Here is a 15277-nt window from a genome sequence, read left to right on the forward strand (position 1 = left end):
GTGCATCGACAGTGCTATCTATTCTAATCCAAATCCCTCAGATTATATTTAGGAGGGTAATTAGCAAGTTTCTTCCAAATTTTAAATGCCTGTGCCTTTTGACCTAACAGTTATACCTCAAAGAATTTATCTTGTGCTGTACTCTGTTGCACAGATGTACATGTACTTCAGTATTTGTTGCACTGTTGTCTCTGTCTCTAATAGGATAAAACTGGAAATAATTCAAGTTCTTCAGTAGGAAAATGGTGGAACTGCCCACTAGAATACAATACAGCTTTTAAAGATTTAGATAAGATGTACTGATACGAAGGTATCTAGAATAAATTAAATGAAAAAAAAGTTGCCAAAGGGTAAGAATAGTATAAGCTTATTAATATAGAAAGAAATTCTGTGTAGCTAATTTTAATTTTATATAGTCAGTCTCTGGGAGTACAAATAAGAAACATAATACTAATTAACCTCTGGGGAGTAGACAAAGAATTGGTTAAAGACTTTATAGCTTTTACTTAGTTTTTATTTGTTTTTGTAGCCATGGCTATGTGTTATTTAGGTGGGGGGGGTGATTTAACAAGTTAAAAAAAAAGACGTCAGTTAAACAAACAAGCTTGATTAGTAAGGTATCATAGGATGCTATTCAAAATAACTCTCAAGGTTGAAACTCAAACAGTTCCAACCCAAATATCTGATAACTGTTGATCACTTACTATGTACTAGTAACTTCGCTAAATATTTTAAATGCATTGTTTCATTTCATCCTTAAAACAACCTTTTAAAAAATAGGAACAGACACATATTAAATATAAAGTAACATAGCCTCAAAGGGATTAGATAACTTGCCCAGGGTTACTTAGCTTCTCAATGATATAGCTAGAATTTGAATCCTGATCTCCTTTGCTCTAAAGACCTAATAACCAGACTGCTGATTTCTTATGTTTATTCAATGTTGTCTCACTGTACTTAGAAAAAAACTGGAGAGGCCTGTACACAGTTTCCTGAACTACCGGAAACTGTCTGTATCACCACCTAGATACACCTAAATATAAATAGGGTGGTAGTTTTAAAGGATTTAAATGTTATTTTTTACACTTGTCTGTATTTTTTATAATGAGTGTATTACATACCATGAAAATCCAACAAATATTATTTTACTTAATATCCTAGTCTTTTAAGATTTTCCTATATAGTGTGGACAGGTCTAATTTAATTTTTTTACTTTGGGAAAGAAATAGGGATTTTTCATAGCTTAACTGTCAGAGCTCCACCCCAGAATCGGAATCTCTAGGGACGATCTGTGGATTCTTTTTTTTTTTTTTTTTTTTGGTTAGCTTTATTGTTAAGTTGTTGTTTCTTTAAGCTCCCCTATTCAGTAGCCAGATATCTTATAGTCAAAAAATAAAGTAGACATTGCTGGATACCAGTAGCAGTTCATCATTTAAGGAGCTAACAATGTCACATTTTTTGACAGCACTTCCTTCTTAACTATGTGTAATTTATACTAGAAAAATCCTAACCTGGTTTAAGAACAGTCATTAAAATGTTAAATTGAATTATGGGAAATGGCTGGTGATTGACTATCTTTTTACCTATAAAAATGGCAATTTTTAATATATATCAATATGTTTATGTTTCAGTTTCCCCTCCCCTAGGAATATATTCATTGTTATTTCAACCAAGTCATTTAAATTTTTAATCTAAAAGTTATCTGTGTAACTTTGTCATTTCTTGTTCCAGTGATTGCAGTGATAGCAGCCACCCTCTTCCCACTTTGGCCAGCAGAAATGAGAGTAGGTGTTTATTACCTCAGTGTGGGTGCAGGCTGTTTTGTAGCCAGCATTCTTCTCCTTGCTGTTGGTAAGTATTGCTATTAGTAAAACTGATTTCAGTAAGGTAGATGTTGAGCATTTAGAACTGTAGCCTGGAGCTTCAGTAAAGTGTAATACCAGAATTAATGTAGGCAAATCAAGAAGTATATGGGCCTACTTTTTGGGTCATATCCCAAATTTGACTCAGGCTTAAAGTAGTAAGTATATCTGCACGATTAGATTTGGTCTGTTCTGAAGAAAAAGATTTAATATGGCTTAATCTGCACATTGATATGCTTTAAAATTTAGCTATCACAAGGATGTTAATATTTTTACAGTGGTTCATTTATTAGACATAATATTTTCAGTAAAACATTTGACAAATGAAACTTGTATTAAGTGTTTACATTCTACGTATATATTTAACAAATGATTCTAAACAATCGATTTGCCATTAGAAAAAATTCAATTTATACCCATGTACCAAAATAAATTCTAGATTCATTAAGGAGTTTTAAAATGCTTTTTAAAAAATAAACAAGAAAACATTTTTTTTTATATTTCTGGATGTCTTTCATAGCTAAAAATGAAGCAATATAAAACCCCAATTCAAAAGAGGAAATTATAAATAAGTGATTAATAACATGAAAAATGCTTATCACTAGTAATCAAACAGTAAAATTAAGATAATGAAATGGGTTTTTCCTATTTAATTAGGAAGATTTTTTTTGCAATGGGAAATAGTGCTGAGGGTTTGACTGGAAGGAAATGCACCTAAATATAAATAGTGGTAGTAGTTATGAATGATTTTAATGTTATTTTTTACACTTGTCTGAATGATTTTAACGTTATTTTTTACACTTGTCTGTATTTTTTACAATGAGCACGTTACTTAAAAAAATCGAACAAATATTATTTTACTTAAAATCCTAGTCTGTATAAAAATTAAAATCAAAGACCCACATTATTGATCTAATATTAATATCTGTTGTTAGAGGACATAATTTCACCAAGAGTATCTGAAGTGTGTGCATGTTATTCTGAGGTTCTGTGATCTCGACTCTTATGTTTATAAAGTATTACTCATACAGCCCTAAGTGATTTCCCTCTGTACATCCCTTCATCATGGACATCATGGAATGTCCTGAGTTGGTGCCACCATCCATCGCCCAGGAGCTCATCTTGTGTTTTCATTCAAGTCATCATGCTTATGGGCCTCTTCTCTGACTCTGTGTGAAGACTTTCCACCTGTCTTTCATTTATTCCCTTCGTCTAGTTTAGTGATCTTGATAAAAATCCCTTGAGGCTTCTGCATGTAACACAGCATAGTACCTAAGACTGTGAAGGTAGTAGCTTGTGGTAGTGTATCAAGAGTGAAAGGCCATACACTTGAATCTCACATTAGATATAAGTTGGTATCTTCTGGCACCGATTCCTAAATGCTTGAAAATTTCAGCAAAGGTTTAACTCCACTGAATAGAATTAACCCACTTCCTTATCTTTTACTTAAACCACTATTCACAGTAATTTATGGTTATTATCTTGTTTTGCTCTTTAAAATTCTTATTTCTTCAGTTGTATTTTCTATAATTTTTTAAATTTTAAATATTCTATGGGTTTAAATAGCATTGTGCATTAAATTATCTTGTGAATTAAACCAGAAAATAAATGCAGCATTTTGTTATTTTTGTTAGAAAATGCAGTTCCAAACATACTTTCAAATAATTTTGATCTATAGCTCACTGAATATTTCTTTTATATTATTCTATGAAGTATTATATATATATATACACATATATATATGTCAAAATTATATTTGGTGCTACTTTGAATATGTATTATTAATGTTGCCATTTAAAATAAGACATTCAGCAGTTTTCTAAATTTGTCACTTTTAGAATAGAAACAGTATGACAATATACGTCACAGTGGTTTTCCCATGATTCTTCCCCTTTTGCCCCTGGTAATCTAACATCACACAGAGAAAAACCATAAAATATATTAGAATTCTGCTATGGCATTTTAGATATGGTAAGAATTTAGATTTTTTTGTACTATTTCTATACTATTTTTTCTTGGATTTGAGGCAAGATTTATTATGAAGCATCTGTCTTTTTTTTTTTTTTTTTTCTTCTCTGTGTGGTTGCCTCTCACTTGTGCCTACAACTGGGGACCTGACATGCAACCCAGTAATGTGCCCTGACTGGGAATCGAACCAGCGACACCTGGCCCACAGGCCGACGCTCAATCCACTGAGCCACAGCAGCCAGGGCTTTGAAGCATCTGTCTTAATAATAAGTTTTATAAAGCCTATCACAGCATTATAATTATATTTGAAGAAAAAGTTATACAGCCTCCTTAAAATATGTTCATTTTTTTATTAGTGGAATTTATTCTTAAATCATAATTTCAAGCATATTTGCCTTTTCTGTTTATACCATAATATATTAATGTGTAGAGTCTCTCAGAATATTTATGTTCTTGTGTGAAAGTAGAAATTACTACCTCAGAAAAGTCAAGACAGCTAAAACCATTTCCTTTTATTTTTCCAAAGCAAAATAATGGAAGAAGCATACATGAGCTTCTTTTAAGCCTTATATGAAAACAGTGATATAATTGTCTATAAGGAAAACAAAAGAAACCAAAAACCTGTCATAATTGACTAGTTGATTACATGCACATAATTATTATGACATAAAAAAGGGAGCCCTGGCTAGCGTGGCTCAGTGGATTAAGCGCCAGTCTGTGAACCAAAGGGTCCCTGGTTCAGTTCCCAGTCAGAGCACATGCCTGGGTTGTGGGCCAGGTCCCCAGTTAGAGGCGTTCAAGAGGCAACTGGTCCAAGTGTCCAAGTTTGTTTCTCACATTGATGTTTGTCTCCCTCTCTTCCTCCCTCCCTTCCCCTTTCTCTAAAAGTAAATAAAATCTTTTTTAAAAAAGAGGAAAATCACTCAGCTCAATGTAATTGGTAAATTAAGAGAAAACTATATGAAATACTGGGCTTTATGTTTGTGGTAAGGCATTACAATAAACTTTAAAGTTCTTTAATTCTTTCATTTACTAACCACAGTTTTGTCATATATTGCTTTAAAAGTAACCACAAACGCTATTTGTTTAAGTGATCTGGCTTTCATTAGCATTATATTGTTTCCTAATATTGGGAGAGGGTTGGTCCTTAAAAAAGCAGACATTATTTCATTACTTAATTTTTAAAGTTACAACTTCTAGAAGCCCTGGCCGGGTAGCTCAGTTGATTAGAGCGTCATCCTGATACAATGAAGCTGAAGCTTTGAAACCCAGTCAGGGCACATAAGAGTCAACCAATGAATAATGAATGCATAAATAAGTAAAACAACAAATCTGTCTCTTCACCATCCTCTCTATTAAAAAAATAAAAATAGAAATTAGAACTTTTAGGAAAATGTTCTTTTATTGTTCAAAAGTTTTTACTTAGAAGACTTATGCTTTAGGTAGAGCAGGCACATGGCCTTGGACCCATAGAAGTGTTTTCATTTTCATTTCTTTTAAAATCAGAAGTAATAATATGTATACATGCATACAGGAATGAATCCTGTGCAGGATTATATTTGTATTTATACCAATACAGTCATAAACGTATACTTAAAAAAATATTTATGGATTTGAGAGAGAGAAACATCAGTTTGTTTTTCCACTCACCCATGCATTCATTGTTGCTTCTTGTATGTACCCTGCCAGAGATCAAACCCACAACCTTAGTGTATGGGGATGACACTAACCAACTAAGCTACCCAGTCAGGGCCATTAAAGTGTAATTTTTAATATATATTTTTACGGAGGAATTGCCTTACAAAGGCTAAAGTGCTTAGGGTTTAAGCAAGTCATCATGCAGACCTGCTTTTTCTTTTATAGAGGCTTCTTAAGATACCTTCATTCTTTACTCACATTTATTTCATTTTTCTTATGTGATGCTCTTGTGCATACTTAAACATCCAGCTGATGGCTATGCTTATTGAACTATAACATAGCAAAATGCATAAATCATAAGTGTACATCTATGAAACAGTACCCAGATGACAAAAACATAAACATAATTTTTTGAATGGCATTGTAGAATTAGGCCCTCAAGTTCAGAGCAGAATGCTCTGTGCCTAGAATACTGTGATAGCTGCTGAACTAATCAGGATTTAATTGTTTAATTTAAGGAGCATGTAATATATAAATAATAACTGAATGTTTTCCCAGTTTTTTTATTAACATATATCCTGCTATCAAAGTCAATGCTTGAATTATTCAATTAGAGAAATTTTTCTCCCACAGCTCGTTGCATTCTGTTTCTTATCATTTGGCTCATAACTGGAGGAAGGCACCACTTCTGGTTCCTGCCAAATCTGACTGCTGATGTGGGCTTCATTGACTCCTTCAGGCCTCTGTACACACATGAATATAAAGGACCAAAAGCAGACTTAAAGAAAGATGAGAAATCTGAAACCAAAAAGCAGCAAAAGTCCGACAGTGAGGAAAAGTCAGACAGTGAGAAAAAGGAAGATGAGGAAGGAAAAGTAGGACCAGGAAATCATGGAACAGAAGGCTCAGGTGGAGAACGGCATTCTGACACAGACAGTGACAGGAGGGAAGATGACCGGTCCCAGCACAGTAGTGGAAATGGGAATGATTTTGAAATGATCACAAAAGAGGAACTGGAACAACAAACAGATGGGGATTGTGAAGAGGAGGAAGAAGATGAGAATGATGGGGAAACAACTAAATCTTCACATGAAAAATCATAATCTTCCTAATTTGGGGACTAAAAAAGTGCAAGAGGTTGGATTTTCTACGTTGGAGGATCATCATAATGTACACATGACATTTGTAGCATTCTTTAAATCCATTCACTGAAGTGTATTTGACATCCAAGGACTGTTCAGTCCTTCATTTCATAGAGTACTATTATTGGTACATTCAGAAGCCATTTATAAGTTTTATCTATTTGATAATTTTACAGTAAGTAGGTCTCATTAATTTTGATAGTTGTCAAAGATGCACTTTCCACATTGACATTTAGATTAATGGCATTTTTGATAGTCATATGGCTTTTTACTGTTAGACTAATCAAAATAAAAGGGATAAAAAAGAAACATCAACATTTCAAATTATGTAATTGTTATGTAGCCATTTCAAATTTCTTTGAAATGAAATGCGTAAACTCATTGTTTTTGATAGTTAACTTTTGTTGATTATAAAATTACACCAAGAAATTTCTAAGATTCTAAGTTAACAGGGTACAAAAGCATTTTGTGGAAACAAGCCAACTAGTAATACTGCAATAGCACTTTTAGTTTAGCTACCAATTCTCCTATTCCAACCTAGGAAATCCAGACTGGTCTGTACATGTGCTTCAGCGAAAGGTGGTCATCTCCAACTGGGGAAGCGAGCGACTCCTCTTCCCGTTTCCTTGTCATAGAGTAAAGTGTATTCTGTATATAATTTACAAATAAACATTTTATTTTAATTGTTACTTATTATTTAGACATTTTCTTAACACTTAAATTTGTAAAATTAAGACCATTTAATGGTATGTTTTTAGAGAAATGGAAGTTTCAATAACCCACAGAACATCTGTGATCTTTCTACAGCAGCTTCAAGTTTTGTGCCAACATTCCATGTATTTGAATGAATTAAAACGATCCTTATTAAATACGAACAGATTTCAAGTAGCTGTTTGTACGCCTTAATGTTCATTTTGATTTATCTTAAATCTACATTCGGAAGTGGGGTACTGTATTATCAGACCAGGAGTCACTGTTATGAAAGATAATTAACTGTTCTAAAATATCAATTTAAAATAAAGAGCATAAAAGAAAACATAATAGAACCATTGGACTCTAATTGCTTTGGGCTAATTTTGCAGTTTGATTTTGTGTCTTGCTTATCTTAGTTATAAATCTTTGGTAAAATCTTGCATTTATTTATGAGCATAATCATTCCTTGGAGTTATACTCTTATAAACTTGATCATGAATATTAAATTATTTTCTTTCAGTCACAGTGAGAGCATTTTGCTTTATAGTTGAAATAGGTGGCGTGTGTGGGCCTTTAGGCTGTTTCTTATTTAAGTGTTTGACTAAAGATGTAAAATTTTTCTAATTCTGTACACTGACACATTTTATTACACATAGCTTTGTTGCTTCCTTATAGTATTTCTTGTAAGTGGACAGAAATGTGGCTATTTGGTGTTAATGCAACTCTATCAAGGCTGCAATCTATCATTTTTAAAGTTTTGTCCTAGCAAAATATTTATTGATTTAAGTGTATGGGGGAATGGTCACATTTTCATCAACCAACAATACACAATTTTGTTTGAGGTGTCTTTCTGTTGTGTTGATTTACTAACACTGAACTCATGGTCAACAGCACTATAAACTCATGCCTGAATGGAGTTTATCTAATTTGTATATTTCCTGCATTAAGGCATGTCACAGCCTCCTTTCACTTAGAAATACTAGACAGCACTTCAGTACTACATTTGAGGGCCATTTTAGATAGCAAAATCATCAAAAACCCAAAAATGCAAAAACACTGAATAGAGCAAAGGACATTTATTAACAAGATGAGAGGTGAAACAAGAAACTGGTATGTCACCTTGTGAACCTCAACTTGGAAACACATGCATTGGGCAAGTCAAAATTTTCCCCACTCTACATGTGACTGTGAAAACAAAACATTTTAAAAGAGTAGGCAAATTTGTAAATATGGAATCCACTAATAGTGAAGATCGACTGTACTTAACTATACTAGGGTGCTGTGACATATCTAAAGAATGGAATTTATTGCTGGATCATGCTCCAGTATTTCTGTAACATTTTAAATATCCACTCTGTCTAAAAGTACTTAGTTCCTTACTGTGTGTAGTAGATAGATTGCTTCTACTCTTTGTTCAGCAACATTTCAGTTCTTTGTTCATTCACTCAGTAATACTGACCTCTTACCATGTACCAGAATTTTACTAGGCACAGCCATGAATAAAAAATACAGTTCTGCCTTCTTGGACCATCAAATAGTGTAGTAAGTGCTATGGTAGGGATTTGCCAAATGTGCTGGATAGCTAGCTGTAGCTCTCCAGCTCCGCCGGTGTTCTGCCCCACGAGACTGATGAATGGACCACAGCAGTGGGCTCTTTTGCCTCCTGACTTCTGGGTGGGTTTGACCAAGGAATGCCCTAGCCAGAGATCTGAGGATGGTCAGGGTACCTATTCTTCTGCCTTACCTAGTGGGGCTGCATCAGCAGTCAGAGGTCACCACTTGCAAACTTCCCTTCACTGCTTTCCTCTTGAGTTGCCTCTCCCTGTTCTCTTCCCTTCTGGCCAGGGATGATGCCGGCTCTGCTGCTACTAGTATGGAGCTGCTGAAGCTACTGCGCTTCCTCCCGTGGGTCCCCAACCGCACATCGTTGTATAGTATCTCCCCAAAGTATCTTAATTTAAGAAGCATCTGTTTCCTGTTGGAACCAAGACCAATAAACTAAAGAGAAAATGAATTCTGATGAGTTGTTTACTTCTTCGACAGACTTGATCACCAACATGTATTAGAAGGGATCTCACAACCTTACTGAGTATGTCCTCAGAGTTTCAATAGCCAAAATCCTGCTCTAGTACATATATATGAGGATAACTACACAAAGAAATTAGTCTTCTTTGGTAAACTCTTAAAAGCTAATGTCTGCAACATTTAGTTGCAAGTTTCTGAGTAAGTCCAATTTTTCCAACCGAGTCCAGAGACCCTTTGAACTTAAATCACATGGCTTTTCCATCCAGATAAAATTTTCAGTCAGAGAGGATATCTTTTCATAGTTTTGTAGTTTTAAGATTGTACAAAAGGCCTATTATCTCTAGTCTTGCATGGCATTAGGGAGGGCAGGTGGGATGAATTTCTCCTCAGATCATCACACTTCAGTTTCATTTCCTTTTAAGTGAATGCCCAGAGCATTTAAAATGTTATGTGCCATGGACCCTTTCTTAGAAAACTGTTTTTAAGTGCGGAAAACAAAATGCAGGGACTTACAAAGAAAACTAATATTAAAGTGTAAGTTATCAAAATTATGTAAATATATGATCCAGTAATAGTTTGTTTAATAAGTTCATTTAATAACCAGATCTAGAAGGGAGTTTAAAAACTGCTATGGTATTGAAGTAGTATAAACAATATATTGAGATCTTTGAAACAGCTGTAATGTGATGAAAATACCTGATTCTTATTATTGACAAATCCATAGTTACCGCCTAATAAACTCTTGAGTTGTTGCCTGCATTTATAATCAAAGAAAATACTAAATTTCAGTTATAGTCTAATGAAAAATAATCCCCCCTCCCCCGCCAAAGTTCACGTATCCTCTGAATTCTACCCTTAAGTCCCTTAGAGGTCTGTGAGTTCCACATTGAGAACCCCTGACCTAGCTAATCAGACCCACCAGTATTTCAAGCAGGATTATAACATCACATTCAAAGACCAATTACACTTAATTTAGTACAATTTAGTAGCTAATATTCACATCTTATATCTACTTCATAAATACATATTTAGCAAGTTACATGTGCCCTGTGAGGTTTTATTTTAAAATAGATTATATCTTCTAAACAAAAATTCAGGATTTTTTGTGTGAACTTTATAAATGGAAAAAGCAGGTCAAGATCTTATCCACACTGAGGTTTTCTTTCAGTTACTCAAACGTTTGGGGGTGATTACTGTGTGCCAAGCATTATGTAATCATTGCACTCAGGGAGCTCGTTTAGTGAGGGAGAGACAGTTGCAACAGAGTGTTGTGTGATGTCAAGAATATTTATGACATGGTTATAAGATCACATAAATGAAGACATCCCCACCCAGCAGAGAGGATCAGGAAAGACATCCCACAGAAGTATCACAAATTAGATCTTGAAGGCTAAGTTGGCATAGGTAAAGAAGGCTATTTGGGGCCAGTGCAGCAAAAGATGCAAAATAAGGGACAACAGAGTGAGTCTGGCATGTTCCTGGAACTGAAAGTCGTTCAGGTGCAGCTAGAAAAGAGATGAGTCTGGAGAATCACGGAGTGTGGCCGGTGGTCAGACAGCCAGCTGACTGCTGTCCTGCCACTGTGATCACACTTGTGTCCTGCTTCACCTACGGCAAGATCGTCAACAGCAAGTGGGGCTGCTGCAGGCTGAGTACACCAAGGGGGATGCCCTGCATACGCTGAGGCACTACTGCATGCTGCTGGCCCACGTGAACCTGGTCAAGAGGCTGGATAAGTGACCCTGCTGGAGCCTGCCCTCCTGTCATGCTAACCATGGGCAGTCTGTCTTGCCCCAAGTTCATTCCATGGAGAAAGTGGAATGAGAGCAATGCCTGACCACAGCTGTGTGGGGCCGTGCCCTGCTCTGGAAGGGACCACCCAATAAAGGTCTTTGCAGAACCACAAAAAAAAAAAAGAGAGAGAGAGAGAGAGAGGAGCAGGGGTGGGGGTGGAGGGAGGGAGAGAGAGAGAGAGATGAGTCTGGAGAGAGATACAGGTGCAGCAATCAGGAGGCAGGTCATCTGAAGAATCTTGAATCTGGGACACTTGATCCACCATCCCTTCTTTTCTTCATTCAGCCAACACTTACCAAGTCTCTCTCATGTCCAGTTCCTGCCCCCGAACTGCTCACAGTCCAGGGAAGGAGCAAGCAACCAGCTCTACCCACACAAGAAGAAACAGTGCAGAAGGAGATCGGTCTTCTACCCCAAGAACTACGGTCTCTACCACCTGAAAGCTTCCAGCCTGGCAGGAATAACGCAACTGTGAAGCGGAACCCTGTGTGCACTAGAGACAAAAAAACAAAAACAAAAAACACCAGTGTTGTGGGGCTTTGAGAGAGAGATCTCGAAGGAGAGACTGGGAAGGCAGAGAAAACTGACAGCAATTAACCAACAAGCAAGGATTTTAGAGCTGTCATCATTTGGTCCCTGTGTTTTCTTTTTGCCATCAACAAATGATTTCCAAAATTGGCAATATTGCACTCTAGGAGTTTATAAATCCAACTGTTCAAGTAGAAAGGAAGGGAACAAAAGAATACTTCCTTGCTCAGAGCCTTTACGTCTGGGACAATATCAAATAAGCATTCCATTTATCTTTCAAGTGTCTTGTGTTTATCATAGTTAAGGTTAACCCTGCTTAAAATAAGATCCATCAGGATGCTCATGTTTGTTTACCCCCACCCCCACCTATCACATTACAAAGAGGAAGCAACCCAGGACATTGTTTTATGCAGTTGAAAACAATTCCATTTCCTTCCTGTTGGCTGTTTTTTCTTGATAGAACAAATAATCATAGAAATTTTTTCAAAAAGAATTGTGCTATAAAACCAGTCCCTCCTGTAGCAACATAAGATCGCCCCCACAAATCAAAATGGCCAAGAATTCTGCATTTAGAGAATATGGCTTGCTTGCTTTAAGGTCGTGTGTGATCAACTTGCTCCTGCCTTTTAATGTCTCCTTACTAGAACAGCTTAATTGGATAATTAATTTTAAAATGCACACATGCACAAGAGATATTTTTAAATAAAATGTAACATACCTAAAGAAAAGTGCACAAATCATCAGTCAATGGCTCCGTGAATTATCACAAAGTGAACACACCCATGCAACATCAGTCAGACCAAGAAGCAGAATACCAGCACAGAGAAGTCTGGTGCTCCTCTCAGCCACCTGACTCCTTCCCTCTTCACCAGGCTCACTTTTGACACCATGGATTAGTTTTGCCTGTTTTTAACTTCCTATAAACGCCATCATCTTAGGTACTCTTTTGCGTTGAACTTTTCAACAGCATTTCCTTCATTTTCTTTGCACAGCTGATTAATTACATCCTGGATGGGAGAGAAAACTACACAGATGAATGTGAGCTTTCCCTCAGATTGGGACCCCCAAGTGCAGCTAGCTCCATGTCCTTAGCTCCCTAACCTAACATTGAATGAACAGAGCCACCAGTGTCCAATGAGAGTGGATTTGTGGCTAGAAGAGTAATTTCCTGCAAACTTTCTGACCACTGTACCTCAATCTCTATTAAAATTTTTTCTATTCTCTTCATTGTGAATTCAACTAGTATTTGCTGAGCCCTTCCTAATGTGTAAAGCCTTGTGCTGGGTGAGTGCTGCAGAAATAACAATCGCAGACATGAAGCTTACACTAAAAAGAAGGAGCAATGAGACTAGAACCCAAATAACTCTTATTCAAGGGCATAATCAGACTAAAGATAAGAGAGATACAAGGTGCTTTGGGAATTTTAAAGTCAGGAAATCACACTTTCAATCTGAAAAAGACTGTGCCTTGGCTGGCCAACAGGATGTGGAATCAATAGGATGACCTATGGAAATATTCCAGGGCATGCTATATTCTGAGTAAAAACAAACATAAGCAAACAAACAAAACCAAAGACAGACAATGGGCATTTTGTGACAAATGTTAAGTGTCTTCATTGTTCTAATCATAAGGAATATTGGGGATTGAGTCTATCTAGAAAGCCAGGTGAGAATTATACTATTGGACACCTTAAATAGCAACTAAGAAAGGAATTTATTCCAGTGGCTTCTTCCACTGGTTTCTGCCCCTCAGCCTACAATGTGCTCAGACCAACAAATAGTAAGGTATTTGGATAAGTATAACCTCTCCCAACTGCTAAGCCAATTAGCCTCTTTTAACCTTCATTCCACTTTTATCTCTGCATCATCCTTCACCATAATCCGCCAGTTCCTCACCTCCAGCCCTCTTAAACTTCACTCTTCCCTCAGCATCCACGATATGGCTGTTTTCCTGGATCTTCTCTGCTTCTGGCCACCCCTTCTCTATCTGCCTCTTAAATGTTGGGACTCCCAAGATTCCTTCCTTGGTCCATGCTCATTATATACACTCTCTCAGGAGAGTACACTTATTTTCTTGGCTCCAAATGGGACCCTAAATCTTGTACTCTAGACTCAATCATATCATTCTGGGCCAAAATCCCATGGACACTTCAATATCAACATGGAACTTTACTCTCCATCCCTACAGGGCTCCACCCCTTAGTGACCCAGGCAACAACTGACCAAACTAGAAAATCAGTCATCCCTAGTCCTCATGTATTATCAGTCATCAAATTCTATTCATTCTACTTCAAAAATGTCCCTTAACTTACTGAGGTATTTAAAATGCCTCTTGACTCTACCATTGTGCTTGCCACTTAGCTCAAGCCTTTATGATCTGAGGTCCGGATGAGGGTGGTGGTATGAAGGGGTGAGATGAAGTAGATGGTTGGAATGAAAAATGGGACAAGCCTGTAGGTCTATGGGTCAGCTGTGGGTGGATTGGCTGATCTAGGCTGGGCTTGGGCTAGGCGGTTTTGCTTCAAGCTGTGAGCCTGGCCGAGCTTGACTTCTTAACTGTGGGGTGGATTCAGGTCTCTCCAGCATATGCCCATTCTGGGCCCAAGCCAAAGGGGCAACAGCCATGCAGGAGAAACTCTTCTCATGGTGATGGCAAAAGCACAAGAGGGTAAACCCAGCCATTCAAGTGCCGGTCTGGCTACACCCACTGAAGTGCCATTGGCCAAAGCAAGTCACAAAGTCAAGGGTGGGAAATAACTATCTCTAGTGGAGGGAGTACAGAGTCACATGACAAAGGGTATACATATGAGAAGGCATGAAGAACTGAACCAATAATTCCAATTCTAACCCACAGAGACCTTCTCTTTTTAGGTACCCCCTCTGTTAAGTGGGCAATAGACACCTAATTCTTCTCTCTTTACCCTTAATATATATACACCATCATAGTTCACTAATTTTAAGAAGCCATTAGTTGTAAAGCATACCCTTTGTATATCACTAAGAAAAAAAATAAAATACTGCCAATTATTAATGTATGGTACAGTGCTTTAACAATAGGCCTATGTTGCTCTGACATTTCTTTTTATCTATTCTGAAAGAATTGGTGGTTTATTCTGTTTTTGACTGCATTACTTGGCATGTGATAAGCAATCCTACTGAACATACTCAGTAACAAGATGTAACCCAGCTGCATTCACTTGCGCTACCATTCTTTCTTGGGTCCTGGAAAGTACATGGTTTTTGCTTTGAAACAATATCAAATTTACAACTTGCTAATATCACCACACATGTCTGCATACTTTTCATTCCAATGCTGAGTCATAAAGTAATCATTTTGAACTTCCTTTTAGTTATAAATATAAAGTCAACACATTAAGAACCAATAGTACAAAAACTCAATTGACCTTCTGACAATATTAACAACTATGGCCAAATTTACCTATGCATAGGCAATGATAATTAATTATGACCACTGATAGTTCCTTTAAGACACATCCTCATTTGTGAGCTTTTAAAATGTGAAAATATGCACATATTTGAATAGATGAAGCACAATTTATACATTTATGTACATGTGCACATTTGTAATTTGTAATAAAGTATAGAATTTGCTTCACCAGAAATGCTC

The 15277-nt window shown here is 36.5% G+C and overlaps 1 protein-coding gene across 1 annotated transcript in view; it reads left to right on the forward strand.

Moving 5' to 3' along the window:
• The window catches only part of SEC62 (SEC62 preprotein translocation factor), a 29083-nt gene extending 19766 nt beyond the window's left edge, over positions 1 to 9317 (forward strand). Inside the window, exons 7-8 of the mRNA XM_090273664.1 lie at positions 1732 to 1851; positions 6102 to 9317. Coding sequence (XP_090129790.1) covers positions 1732 to 1851; positions 6102 to 6571 — 590 coding nt within the window. The 3' untranslated portion in view covers positions 6572 to 9317. The remainder of the gene's footprint in view (positions 1 to 1731; positions 1852 to 6101) is intronic.
• Positions 9318 to 15277: the final 5960 nt, after the last annotated feature.

The sequence above is a fragment of the Furipterus horrens genome, unplaced genomic scaffold (assembly GCF_987537825.1).
Source record: "Furipterus horrens unplaced genomic scaffold, mFurHor1.1.pri manual_scaffold_1, whole genome shotgun sequence".
Lineage (NCBI taxonomy): Eukaryota > Metazoa > Chordata > Mammalia > Chiroptera > Furipteridae > Furipterus > Furipterus horrens.